Raw genomic sequence first — 15,114 nt, 5'->3', positions numbered from 1 at the left:
CATTTCTGTTTGGCATTGTATTGGAGGTTCTAGTGAGAGAAATTAGGCAAGAAAATAAATAAAATAATCCATATTAGAAAGGATTAAGTAAAATTATATTTATTCTTACATATAAAGAACATTTTATATGTATTGATCTTACATATAAAAAACCTTGAAGAATCCACAAGGGAACTGACTAGAGCTAACAAACAAGCAATATTTTAGGGTACAAGATCAACATGACAAAATCAGTTGCAATTCTACACAACAGCAATGAACAATCTAAAAATGAAATAAAAAATAATACCACTTACACTATCATTAAAAAATACCTAGTAATAAACTCAATCAATGATCTGCAAGGCTTGTACACTGAAAACTAGAAAACATTGCTAGAATAAATTAAAGAAGACCTAAAATAACAAGTGTTGAGTAGGATTTGGAGAAATTAAAACCCTCATAGACTGCTGTTAGGGATGTAAAATTGTGCAGCCACTTTGGAAAAGACATCCCATGTTCATGAATTGGAAGAATTAATATGGGTAAGATGATAATACTCTCCAAACCAACCTACTGATTAATTGCGATCCTAATCAAAATCCTAAATATTTTTCACAGAAATAGAAAATGTGATTCTAAAATTCGTATGGAATTGCATAGATCCACAAATAGCCAACACAATCTGAAGGAAGAACAACAAATTTGGAGAGTTTATAGTTCAAACTGACTACAACTCTATAGTAATCAAAACAGTGTGATAGTGGCACACAAAATATACAAAATATATACAAAATTTACAATACACAAAATTTAGCTTGATATACAAAATTTAGCTTGAAATTGATTAAAGACTTAAATATAAGAATTAAGTTCTACTAGAAGAAAACATAAGATAAACTCCCATGAATTTGGATTTAGCAATAGATTCTTTATATGATGCCTAAAACACACAAAATGAAATTAAAATAGATAAATTGGACTTAATCAAAATTAAAAACTTTTGTGAATCAAATAGCACTATCAAGAAAGTGAAAAACATCTACAGAATGGGATAAAGAGGTTGTAGATTATATCTGATAAGGGATTTTATCTAGTATATATAAAGCACTTTTACAATTCAATAATAGAGAAACAACCCAGTCAAAAAATGGTCGAAACATCTGAATAGACACTTCACAAAAGAAGACATAAATGGTCACTAAACACACGAAATGTTGTTCAAAGTCATTAGCCATCAAAGAAATGCAAACTAAAACCACAATGAGAAATCACTTTACACCCACTGGGATGACTATATTTTTTTTAGAAAGGAAAATAGCAAGTGTTGTGCAGAATGTGGAGAACTTAAGACCCTCATAGATTGCTGGTAGGAATGTAAAGTGGTGCAACCACTTTGAAAAATAATCTTGCTGTTCCTCAAAAGTTTAATATAGAATTCTATATGACCCAGTGATTATAATTTTAGATACATATCCCAAAAATGGGAAACAGGTGTTCTCAAACAACATTAATGTCCATAACTGCACATGCACAATCCAAATGTCTGTCAACTGATGAACAGGTAAACGAATTGTGGTATATCTGTACAATAAAATATCATTTGAACATAAAATATAATTAAGGGATGATAAATGCTACAACATAGATGGATATCAAAAACATTATGCTGAATAAATGCATCCAGACACCAAAGGTCACATATTGTTTAATTCCATTTATATAAAATATCCAGAATAGGTAAGTCCATAGAGACAGAAAGCAAATTGGTGGTTGCTAGGATTGTGGAGAGGAAGGAATGCAGAGTGACTGCTTAATGATTAGGTTTTCATTTGAGGTAATGAAAATATTTTGGAACTTGATAGAGGTGATGGGTGTGCGACATTATAAATACACTAAATGCCACTGAATTGTACATATTAAAATGATTAGTTTTATATTATTTAATATTTAAATCAATTAAAGATAAATGTATCCTCAGTCTATACCCAAGGCAATTTAAATCAAATGCCTGGGTGGAGAATTTTAAGCCTCATTTAAAAAAAAAAAATCATTTCACCATGCAATTCTAAATGCACAGCCAGAGTTAAGAACCACTTTGACTAACAGAGGTAAGAAAAATGAATCTTTAGATGACACTCATAGATGATGTAATGCTGACCTACAATTAATTGTAAATCACCCCCATTCAGGAATTTCTTTCATATGGGCAGGTGTTATATCAAAACTAACATTACTACAGGGGAATTTAAAAACAAAATAACATGTTAAACTTGTGCTCCATGGCACTGTGGAATTCATATTGTAATTCAAACACTATGAACATAAAGCCTCCTTCTATACTAGTCAACAATTGAACTTTTCTGGCAAACATAGAGGGAGTTGTAGCATGCATTTTACATGAAAGTTGGTCATAGAATGTGTGTTAGTCAGTGTTCTCCAGAGGAACAGAACCAATAGTGATGCACGGCAGGGTGGCCCCAAAATAGGGCTGAGCCCTCAAGGATTCTTGATTTTGCTCAGGAAAGAATTCAGGGACAAGAGAGAGGTAGAAGAAAACAACTTTATTGAAGCAGCAGTGTTATAGCTCCTGGTGGTGGTACAGTTCCAGCAGTGTTACTGCTCTGTGACTTCTGCAGAGCAGGGCTACCCCACAGGCAGTGTGTTTATAGTAACAGCTCAGGGAAGTTTTACGTTTATATTTATGCCCACTTTTAATTACATGTAGATTAAGGTGTGATTAATGCAGAAATGTCTAGGGAAAAGGTAGTAACTTTTGGGTCACTGAGTCATTGAATGGAAAGGTATAGGGACTCCTGAGTGTTGCCATCACAGTAACTCCCAGGTGTTGTCATAGAAACGGTAAACTAACAAGGCACACTGGTGGGCTTATCTTATGGAAAGTTGCTTCCACCTTGTTCCTGTTTTAGCTAGTCCTCAATTTGGTCTAGTGTCTGAGTCCTACCTCTGGACCAAAGTCCTGCCCCCTACCTCAATAGGAAGATTTACATAGGAAGAAATTTATTTATTTATTTATTTATTTATTTATTTATTTATTTAGTGAAGGAAAACATCAGACATAGCTTTATTGCTGACTCCTGCCCACTTCAGAGCCCATAGTCACAGGCCTCAGGACAGTTCTGTAAGTAAAGCTCTAGGAAACCTTGCCAGTCCTTCTCACTAGTGAGCAGGGCTGAGACTGTAGGATCTTCCTTCATGGCTGCCATCCACAGTTTAAGTTTTGGAGTGTGGTCTACACACTCATATAACTTCATTGCTTCCAGCCGTTCAAACCAGGGCCAGATGAGGTAATCAATCATAGAGATACAATTGCCACCAAAGAACATCGTCTTCTTATTAGTCAGAACCTCTTCTAGCTCGGTAAATTCTTTACGAAATTCTTCTTTTAGGCCAGCATAGTCTTCTTTATTTTGGCTTCTAATAAAGCTTCCTACTAAGGATGGCACCGTAGAAAACAACTCTAAGATCATCTTCTGGCAAGCTTTCTCATAGGGGTCATCCGGCAACAGCTTCTTCCCTGGGTATGCTTCATCCAGGTACTCACAGGTGATGGGAGACTCATAGATCAGCTGATCCTGACTGTTTTCCAGAACTGGCACCAGACCAAAGGGATTTTTCTTAAAGAACCACTCAGGCTTATTTTTCAGGTTGATATTGATGACTTCATGCCTGATTCCCTTGGCCTTCAGGACTAGACGCGTCCTCTCAGCAAACAGGCAGAACCTCATGCTGTAGACGCGGATCGAGCCCTCCGGGACCGTCCCCGGGGGCGCGCTTCCCTTCCCCAGGCTCCTGGCTGACTCCTCGGACATCGTGGCGCAGCGCAGGCTGAGCTCCTCTCGGAAGAAATTATTATGAGGTAATGGCTCACACAATTATAGAGACTGAGAAGGCTCATAATCTCATAATCTGCCATCTACAAGCTGGAGACCCAAGAAAGCAAGTGGCATGATTCAGTCCAAGTCCTAAGCCCTGAGAACCAAGAGGGGTGATGGTTTAATTTTCAGTTCAAGAGCAGGAGAAGAATGTTACACTTCAAGCAGGCAGACAGGAAACAAAAGGGGTTAATTCCTCCTTCCTTCATCTTTTATACTATTCAGGTCATCAATGGATTGGATGCTCCCCACTAATATATATATTGGGGAGAGCAATCTACTTTGCTGAGTCCATTGGTTCAAATGCTAATACCACTCAGAAACACCCTCACAGACACACCTCAAAATAATGTTGAATCTGGGCAATGCTTGGCCTGGTCAAATGGACACAGAGAATTAACCATTATAAAATGTAAAAGAAATGCTATAATCAGTATTGTCCAAGGGACCAATTTGTTATACACGTTGATATTTAAAAATCGGCGTATCTATTTTTTTTTTCTTCTGAAGACAGATAGAGAAGGGTCCACACTTACCTCTTTTACTTCCTATGTACAACAAGCATCTATATTCATTCTTTATTTAAGGACAGCAATGCACCAGAGTAATACTCAAATGGGGCTCTCAATGTCTGCTTGTTTTAGGGCCACTGGAAGCCTCTTTAGCAGAGTAATTTTCATGGTACCACAGGATCTTTATAAAGTTAGCAAGCTTAATTTTGTACTCTAGCTTTACCAATTATTTTCTGTGTGACAATAGGCATGTCACTTACTGTCCCTGAACTCCAGTTCTTTATCTTGAAATCTATTGTGAGTATAAAGCAAGATTAAACTTTAAATATAACTACCAGAGTGTTTTTCACCACATTAAGTAATAAATTAATTTAGATTAATAAATTAATTTATTTCACCACATTAAGTAATAAATTAATTTATCTAATTAATAGATTAATTAGATTAATAACAGGACCTTAGGACCATCAGAGACAGTTTCCCAGCAACCCTCCCCATCCCAGCAACCCTGCCCTACGATCCATTCCTCAAATAGCAACCTCTCTATAACTCTGAGAGTGCTGACCTATATTAAAAATGGAAGTCCCTCAATTACAAGAACAGAGGAGAGTGTTGTGAAAGAAAAACATTACCTACTAGGGTATTTTTGCTGACAAACCCTGCCTTTCCTTTTCGGAAAAGCGTTTCTTGTTTGGAAAGTCTCCAAAAAAAGGAATTGCTTCTGTTCTTTTTTAAGAAAAGTTTTTGTATATATTTATAGGGTACAAGTGTGATTTTGTTTCATAAATAGATTGTGCAGTGGTGAAGTCTCGTCTTTTAGGCTATCCAACAGCCAGATAATGTACATTGAATCCATTAAGTAATTTCTCATCATCCATCTCTGTCCCACCCTTCTGAGTCTCCATTTTCTATTATTCCACACTCTATGTCCATGTGTACACATTGTGTAGCTTCCACTTATAAGTGAAAACATGTAGTATTTTTCTGTGTCTGAGTTGTTTCACTTAAGGTGATGGCCTCCATTTTCATCCATGTTGTTGCAGAAAAACGTGATATAATTCTTTTCTAAGGCTGAATAGTATTGCTGTGTGTGTGTGTATATGTGTGTGTGTGTACCACATTTTATCCAATCATCTGTTGGTCCTATGTCTTTGCTATTGTTAATAGTGCTGTGATAAATATGAGTGCAGACGTCATTTTAGCATTCTTTTATTTTTGGTGGATACTCAGTAGAGGGATTGCTGGATTAAATGGAATTTCTGTTGTTAATTCTTTGAGAAAACTTGATACTGTTTTCATGAAGGTTATACTATTTACATTCCTACCAGCAGTGTATGAAAGTTCCCTTTTTCTCCACATCTTTGCCAATATTTGGTTTTCTTTTGTCTTTTTAATGATAGCCCTTCTGACCCATGTAAGAGGATATCTCATTATGGTTTTAATTGGCATTTCTCTGATGATTAGTGATGTTGAGCACTTTTTCATAAGCTTGTTGGCCATTTGTATGTCGCTTTATCCTTAATAGAGGCAAGTGTCATTTGCAGAAATCAGATTAAGCTGTAGCTGTTATGGGTCATAATATCCATGTTATACATAGTGACAGTTGATTGTGATTCTTACTCTTGTTGGCTCCAGACCTCTCAAATATATATTTCCCTTCCCTTAAGTGTGTAAATATTAATGGTTACATTGTCCATCAGACAGATACTTTCATAAGAGACATTTTTAATCATTTATTTTAAGTTCAGGGGTACATGTGCAGGTTTGTTAAATAGATAAACTTGTGTCATGGGGTTTGTTGTACAGATTATTTTATCACCCAGGTATTAAGCCTAGTACTCATTAGTTATTTTTTTCCTGACAGGCCCTATTGTGTGTTGTTCCCCTCTATGTGTCCATGTCTTGTCATTATTTAGCTCTCACTTAGGAGTGAGAACATGTTGTATTTGGTTTTCTGTTCCTGCATTAGTGTACTAAGGATAATGGACTCCAGCTCCATCCAGGTCCCTGCAAAGGACATGATCTCATTCTTTTTATGGGTGCATAGTATTCCATGGTGTATATGTACCACATTTTCTTTATCTAGCGTATCATTTATAGGCATTTAAGTTGATTCCATGACCTTTATTGTCGAATTCAAATATTTTTCTTTGAAGTGTGACTTTGAGTGTAAAGTGTAAGTAAATAGTATGATGTCGTAGTTCTTCTGAAACCAACTTACTGACATTGCAACCTCTTTGCCATTTATCATAACAGAAAATAATAGATGAGGCTGGACCACAGTGTTCTAACTAAGTCCTTCCTACCTAATTTATGCACTTTGTTAGAAACTGAAGGAAGTTTCTGCTTTCTAATGAAAGCTTAGAACATTATTCCTGGGTAAGGAGCTGATCTATGAGGCAAAATAGGTATTTAGTATTTATGAATTCATCAGCAAGTTTTCAGAGGACCTAGACACTGGGTATGCACAAAAATCTAACACTCACACTATTAAGGAATAAAGTGTGTTTTCTAGAACCAGTTTCTTTTTGGAAATGGTCATTTGTACTGGGGACACACACACCAAGGATGTACTATAGAGGTGGAATGATCAAGTAAATGTGCCCTCTGTCTTTTCTTCTTTCTTACAAATGTAATATATGTTGACTGACTGAATCATTATTCAACTAACCTTGAGCACCTAATATGTTTCATGAATGGTGTTAAACACTCCCCAGTGCTAAGTAGTGAGCAAGAGGGACATAGTCCCTATCCTCAAGGAGCTTGCAGATCAGTGTGAAATAGCAAAATGAAAAAAGTATGTTTGATTGCAATGACATATTATTCAAATGGTATGCAGGAAGAGTACAGGTTTCTGTGAGGGACTCATGTAAACAAGGGAATCAAGGAAAGCCTCTTTGCTTATGTCACTTTGAAATTGAGAATGAGAATAACAATAAATTAATCATGTGAAAACTTGCAGGAAGAACATACCAGGAAGCAGAAGAGTAAGTAGAAGGTCTTTGAAGTGGGAGTGGGCTTCAGGAATTTAAAGAATAACTGAAGTAGACTGGGCCAGGAAGAAAGGGTGATAGGGAATAAGTTCCTAGAGGTAGTCTTATGACAAATAATCATGGAGAGTCTTGACTGCAGTAAAGTTTGGCTTGTAGTTATAAGTGTGATAGGCATCAACTGGTGGCTTCTAAGCAAGAGATTCACATGACCTGATATATACTTTTAGAAAAAAGATATTCTAGGATCTCTATGATGAATGGGATTTGGGGATCAAGAGTGGAGTGAGGAGTTCATAAAGGGGTTATTGTGAAAAACAATTGGAAACTTCATAAAAGCACACAAATTATTTTTGCTCTGAGGTATCCACTATTATTATTCTGAGGTGTTTTCTTCCGATTACTTATATAAAAAATGAAATTGTAATGTGCACTTGGATTTGCAACTTACTTTTTTATTAGTGTTCTGAAGCCAGTTTCAATAGAACTTTCTGGCAAGAGAAGAGGGAGAGGGCAGATGTTTCTTACTTCTCAGTTTGAATAAACTTTGTTCTGTTCCCTGTTCTTTCCTCCTTAGCTCTCCCCCGGCCAGGGTACTGTTTCTTATGGTCTACATGGATCCAGATAAACAGAGGATGAATAAAAGGGCCTGGCCGCAGTGTTAGCAGTTTTAAAACAGATCATTCTTTAATCTTTGCTTCTTTGAAATCTGAACATTCTGTAGCCCTCACTCCTCTACCCCAAGACTTCTGTACCTTACTGTTTCCACCCCCCACACACACTTGCATCAGAGTTCCTGGAGTTTGCTATAAAAAAGTCTGATATTCTGTTTTTCAGCCACTGCATGGCAGAATTAGAAAGTCCCTTATTTGGCAGAAAAGGAAATGGAGGTCCAGAAAGGACTAATAATTTGTGTCACATTCCAGGAAATGAGTGCAAGAGCGTAGACTAAATCTTGGGTCTTTTAGCTCCCAGACTAGTTCTCTTTTCTCTACAGTAGCAGCACTTTGTTTCGTAATTATCAGCAAATCCAGTTGTCAGCATGTCTATTAGCAACAGATTCAGGGCCAGAGAGGAAACAGAAAAAGGGCAGAACCCAGTCCTGGAACACTGAAAACAATCTGAGTTCTCATTAAAATAATTACTACCATTTTGCTGGTTCAAGGCAACTTTGAGCTTGGGCTTAAAGTTACTGTGTGGGGAGCTCTCGTTAATTGGTTTCTTTCTACAGCTTTATGACTTACTTTTTTAAGTGACTTTGTGACTTTCCTTTCTTCTTCCTTCCTTTTCCCCCCTTCCTTTTCTTCTTTCATCTCTCTCTCTCTCCCCCTTTCTCTTTCTTATTTTTAAAACTAATTCATGCCAAGTCTCTGTCTTTGGTCACTAAGTTCAATTTGAGTGTTAAATATCACATTTATAAACTGAGTCAAATCAAGAAATGATTAGGAAGACAAATGGTAGAAAGTTCAGAAATTTAGATGAGAGAAAGTTCCAGTTCTCATGGAAATAGTTGTCTCACTCAGGGCTTATTTATATATGACTAAGATGAATGTGTCCATGAATCAGCATCTATTATTAGATATTGATAATTCAGTTTGTATGCATAGGGATAAAGAGCCTGCGTGTGCTGGGAGCCAGCTCATACAAATTATTTTAAATGCTTACACTTTGCTCTCATGTTTCTATTTCATTTTGAGCCACAGCTAAACATCCCTCCTAACATCTTTTTCTCATGTAGCTTTTCAGACTGAATTGGTAGGCTGAATGGAGATAAGGATATCAAGGGGAGGAGGTTATTTCATGTTCTTTCACCATTCTCTTATCCAAACTGCAAAAGTAACTACAGATAAATGAATGAAGTATTAGAAGCACATAAAAAGAGTGCAATATAGGCCTGGCATGGTGGCTCATGCCTGTAATCCCAGCAATTTGGAAGGCCTAGGCAGATGAATCATTTCAGGGCAGGAGGTCGACACCAGCCTGACCAACATGGTGAAACCCCGTCTCTACTAAAAATCCAAAAATTAGCTGAGTGTGGTGGTGGGTGCCTGTAATCCCGGCTACTCAAGAGGCTCAATTAGGAGATTTGCTTGAACCCTGGAGGCAAATGCTGTAGTGAGCCAGGATCACACCACTGAACTCCAGCCTGGGTAACAGAGTGAGACACTGTCTCAAAGAAAAAAAAAAAAAAAGAGTGAAATATAAAAACAAAAACCTGTTCCTTACTAATACCAATTACACATGACATAGATTGCCATCAAGATGTCTTGTACACCTAAGTTCCATATATTGTACTAAGAGTTTTCATGTATATTTTCTCTTCATTCTCATGACAATCTTGCAAAGTAAGAATTTTTAGCTTCAATTCCTGGTGGGGAAACAAAAAATTTGAAAGATCAAGTAATTCACCCAAAGTCAAATAGTTAATGGTGCGGCTGACATTTAAAACCGAGGATGCCCAACTCTAATGCCTACAGCCTTATTCGGGACTGCATTGGTAGGAAAATATAGAAATAAATAATTCCTCATTGTTGGAACATAAAGTTAACAATGAAAAAGGGAAATCAATTTGTTTGACAGAGTGAGGTTTGGTTAATCTCATTTTGTCTTCATATTTTATCTTGATTTGACTCAGTTTATACATTTGATGTTTGACTAACATTCAAAATTGAACTTGGTGACCAAAAACAGAGAGCTGGCGTGAATCAAGTTTAGAAACAAAAGGAAGGAAGAAAAGGAAGAAGGAAGGAAGGAAGGAAGGAAGGAAGGAAGGAGGAAGGAAGGAAATAAAGAAAGAAAGGTAACAGATCTAGTTTGAACTCTGGGGATTGCATCTTGTTAACATTGTAATTATTGTTCCATATCTTGCTCCTGTAAAATATTCTTATGCTAATGATATTTAAAAATAAATAAATAAAACTCTATAAATTAGCCTCATTGGAATGTTAGAATTAAAAAGAGCTTAGAAATCATATATTACACCTCCATGGTTTTAAAAATAAAGAAACCAAGCCCGAGAGAGGGACTGTGACTTGCCCGAGGTTTCACAGAGAGTGATTGCCACACCCTGCTTTAGAATGTTGGTATAGATATATTGGAGATCACTTAATTTTGCTTCCTGAGGCATTATTATGACTTAATTTAATAGAAGTTGAATCACTATCAAGAAAATATATAAACTAAGGCCTACAAAATAAATCTACCAATCATAATTATTTATACATTGTTTTCCTGATGCCCAAGTCCTGTGCTAAGCTATGTTGTGAGAAACAGAGATGAATATGATTTAGTCCTTGCCCCTAAGAGCCTCAGTTTTTGTAATAAAATAAAAATAACATATGCATAAATTAAATGACCCAAAAGGCAACATAAAATAGTGGAAAGAGAACAGGAATGGGAATCATGGGAATCAGGGTATCTGCATCTGATTCCCTATTCTAATTCTAATCCTTGACCCCTGAGTAGCGTAACTGGGAGACATCCCCCACTAGGTGCAGACTGACACCTCACATCCCACACGGCTCTGTAGACCCTGAGACGAAGCTTCCAGAGCAAGAATCAGACAGCAACACTCGCTGTTCAGCAATATTCTATCTTCTGCAGCCTCTGCTGCTGATACCCAGGCAAACAGGGTCTGGAGTGGACCTTAAGCAAACTCCAACTGACCTGCAGCTAAGGGTCGTGACTGTTAGAAGGAAAACTAACAAGCAGAAAGGACATGCACACCAAAACCCCATCAGTAAGTCAGCATCATCAAAGATCAAAAGGAGATAAAACCACAAAGATGGGGGAAAAGCAGTGCAGAAACGCTGGAAATTCAAAAAATCAAAGAACATCTCTCCCTCCAAAGGAATGCATTTCATCACCAGCAATGGAAAAAAGCTGGATGGAGAATGACTTTGACGAGTTGAGAGAAAAAGGCTTCAATCGATCAAATTTCTCAGAGCTAAAGGAGGAACTACGTAACCAGCATGAAGAAACTGAAAACCTTGAAAAAAGAATGGATGAATGATGAATGGATAACTAGAATAATCATAGAGAGAAGACCTTAAAAGAACTGATAGAGATGAAAACCATAACACGAGAACTATGTAACAAATGCTCAAGCTTCAGTAACCAACTCAATCAACTGGAAGAAAGAGTATCAGTGATTAAAGATCAAATGAATAAATGAAGCAAGAAGATAAGTGTAGAGAAAAAGAGTAAAAAGAAATGAACAAAGCCTCCAAGAAATATGGGATTATGTGAAAAGACCAAATCTACGACTGATTGGTGTGCCTGAAAGTGACGGGGAAAATGGAACCAAGTTGGAAAACACTCTAGAAGATATCATCCAGGAGAACTTTCCAACCTAGTAAGGCAGGCCAACATTCATATTCAGGAAAAACAGATAATGCCACAAAGATACTCCTTGAGAAGAGCAACTCCAAGACACATAATTGTCAGATTCACCAAAGTTGAAATGAAGGAAAAAATGTTAAGGGGAGCCAGAGAGAAAGGTCGAGTTACCCACAGAGGGAAGCCCATCAGACTAACAGCAGATCTATCAGCAGAAACTCTCGAATCCAGAAGAGAGTGGGGGCCAATATTCAACATTCTTAAAGAAAAGAATTTTCAACCCAGAATTTCATATCCAGCCAAACTAAGTTTCATAAGTGAAGGAGAAATAAAATCCTTTACAGATAAGCAAATGCTTAGAGATTTTGTCACCACCAGGCCTGCCCTACAAGAGATCCTGAAGGAAGCACTAAACATGGAAAGGAACAACCGGTACCAGCCATTGCAAAAACATGTCAAAGTGTAAAGTCCATCAATGCTAGGAAGAAACTGCATCAACTAGCGAGCAAAATAACCAGCTAGTATCATAATGACAGGATCAAGTTCACACATAACAATATTAACCTTAAAGGTAAATGGACTACATGGTCCAATTAAAAGACACGGACTGGTAAATTTGATAAAGAGTCAAGACCCATCAGTCTGCTGTATTCAGGAGACCCATCTCACATGCAGAGACACACATAGGCTCAAAATAAAGGGATGGCAGATGATCTACCAAGCAAATGGAAAACAAATAAAACAGGGATTGCAATCCTAGTCTCTGATAAAACAGACTTTAAACCATCAAAGATCAAAAGAGACAAAGAAGGCCATTACATAATGGTAAAGGGATCAATTCAACAGGAAGAGCTAACTATCCTAAATATATATACACCCAATACAGAAGCACCCAGATTCATAAAGCAAGTCCTTAGAGACTTACAAAGAGACTTAGACTCCCATACAATAATAATGGGAGACTTTAACACCACACTGTCAACATTAGACAGATCAACGAGACAGAAAGTTAACAAGGATATCCAGGAATTGTACTCAGCTCCGCACCAAGCGGACCTAATAGATATCTACAGAACTCTCCACTCCAAATCGACAGAATGTACATTCTTCTTAGCACCACATCACACTTATTCCAAAATTGACCACATAGTTGAAAGTAAAGAACTCCTCAGCAAATGTAAAAGAATAGAAATTATAACAAATGTCTCTCAGACCACAGTGCAATCAAACTACAACGCAGGGCAAAGAAACCCAGTCAAAACCGCTCAACACATGGAAACTGAACAACCTGCTCCTGAATGACTACTGGGTACATAACGAAATGAAGGCAGAAATAAAAATGTTCTTTGAAACCAATGAGAACAAAGATACAACATACCAGAATATCTGGGACACATTTAAAGCAGTGTGTAGAGGGAAATTTATAGCACTAAATGCCCACAAGAGAAAGCTGGAAAGATCTAAAATGGACACCCTAATATCCCAATTAAAATAACTAGAGAAGCAAGAGCAAACACATTCAAAAGCTAACAGAAGGGAAGAAATAACTAAGATCAGATCAGAACTGAAGGAGATAGAGACACAAAAAAAACCTCCAAAAAATCAATGAATCCAGGAGCTGGTTTTTTGAAAAGATCAACAAAATTGATAGATCGCTAGCAAGACTAATAAGAGGAAAAGAGAGAAGAATCAAATAGATGCAATAAAAATTGATAAAGGGGATATCACCACCGACCCCACAGAAATACAAACTACCATCAGAGAATATTATAAACACCTCTACGCAAATAAACTAGAAAACCTAGAAGAAACGGATAATTTCCTGGACACTTACACTGTACCAAGACTAAACCAGGAAGAAGTTGAATCCCTGAATAGACCAATCCCTGAACAGACAAGCAGGCTCTGAAATTGAGGCAATAATTTATAGCCTACCAATCAAAAAAAGTCCAGGACCAGACGGATTCACAGCCGAATTCTACCAGAGGTACAAGCAGGAGCTGGTACCATTCCTTCTGAAACTATTCCAATCAATAGAAAAAGAGGGAATCCTCCCTAACTCATTTTATGAGGCCAACATCATCCGAAACCAAAGCCTGGTAGAGACACAATAAAAAAAGAGAATTTTAGACCAATATCCCTGATGAACATCGATGCAAAAATCCTTAATAAAATACTGGCAAACCAAATCCAGCAGCACATCAAAAAGCTTATCCACCATGATCAAGTAGGCTTCATCCCTGGGATGCAAGGCTGGTTCAACATACACAAATCAATAAACATAATCCAGCATATAAACAGAACCAAAAACAAAAACCACATGATTATCTCAATGAATGCAGAAAAGGCCTTTGACAAAATTCAACAGCCCTTCATGCTAAAACTCTCAATAAATTCGGTATTGATGGAATGTATCTCAAAATAATAAGAGCTATTTATGGCAAATCCAGAGTCAATATCATACTGAATGGGCAAAAACTGGAAGCATTCCCTTTGAAAACTGGCACAAGACAGGGATGCCCTCTCTCAGCACTCCTATTCAACATAGTGTTGAAAATACTGGCTAGGGCAATCAGGCAAGAGAAAGAAATAAAGAGTATTCCGTTAGGAAAACAAAAAGTCAAATTGTCCCTGTTTGCAGATGACATGATTATATATTAAGAAAACCCCATTTTCTCAGCCCAAAATCTCCTTAAGCTGGTAAGCAACTTCAGCAAAATCTCAGGATACAAAATCAATGTGCAAAAATCACAAGCATTCTTATACACCAGTAACAGACCAACAGAGAGCCAAATCATGAATGAACTCCCATTCACAATAGCTTCATAGAGAATAAAATACCTAGGAATCCAATCATGCTCATGGATAGGAAGAATCAATATTGTGAAAATGGCCATGCTGACCAAGGTAATTTATAGATTCAATGCCATCCCCATTAAGCTACCAATGACCTTCTTCACAGAATTGGAAAAAACTGCTTTAAAGTTCATGTGGAACCAAAAAAGACCCAGAATTGCCAAGACAATTCTAAGCCAAAAGAAAAAAGCTGGAGGCATCACGCTACCTGACTTCAAACAATACTACAAGGCTACAGTCACCAAAACAGCATGATACTGGTACCAAAACAGAGATATAGACCAATGGAACAGAACATAGCCCTCAGAAATAATACCACACATCTATAGCCATCTGATCTTTGACAAACCTGACAAAAACAAGCAATGGGGAAAGGATTCCCTATTTAATAAATGGTGCTGGGAAATTGGCTAGCCATAAGCACAAAGCTGAAACTGGATCCTTTCCTTACTCCTTATACGAAAATTAATTCAAGATGGATTAGAGACTTAAATGTTAGACCTAAAGCCATAAAAACCCTAGAAGAAACCTAGGTAATACCAT

The 15,114-nt window shown here is 37.1% G+C and overlaps 1 protein-coding gene across 1 annotated transcript; it reads right to left on the bottom strand.

Moving 5' to 3' along the window:
- Positions 1-3,035: 3,035 nt before the first annotated feature.
- LOC117078076 (glutathione S-transferase omega-1-like) lies at positions 3,036-3,837 on the bottom strand. Its single transcript, XM_033201589.1, has one exon. The coding sequence runs from the start codon at positions 3,810-3,812 to the stop codon at positions 3,087-3,089; it is 726 nt and encodes a 241-aa protein (XP_033057480.1). The 5' UTR covers positions 3,813-3,837; the 3' UTR covers positions 3,036-3,086.
- Positions 3,838-15,114: the final 11,277 nt, after the last annotated feature.

This window comes from Trachypithecus francoisi, unplaced genomic scaffold, assembly GCF_009764315.1.
Source record: "Trachypithecus francoisi isolate TF-2019V2 unplaced genomic scaffold, Tfra_2.0 Lachesis_group6, whole genome shotgun sequence".
Classification (NCBI taxonomy): domain Eukaryota; kingdom Metazoa; phylum Chordata; class Mammalia; order Primates; family Cercopithecidae; genus Trachypithecus; species Trachypithecus francoisi.
Note: the sequence above shows the minus strand (reverse complement) of the source record. Positions and strands in the feature narration are given on the sequence as shown.

What these genes read in the sequence shown, in the direction of transcription:
- LOC117078076 (XM_033201589.1), bottom strand. Translation starts at nt 3,812, where the DNA reads ATGTCCGAGGAGTCAGCCAGGAGCCTGGGGAAGGGAAGCGCGCCCCCG.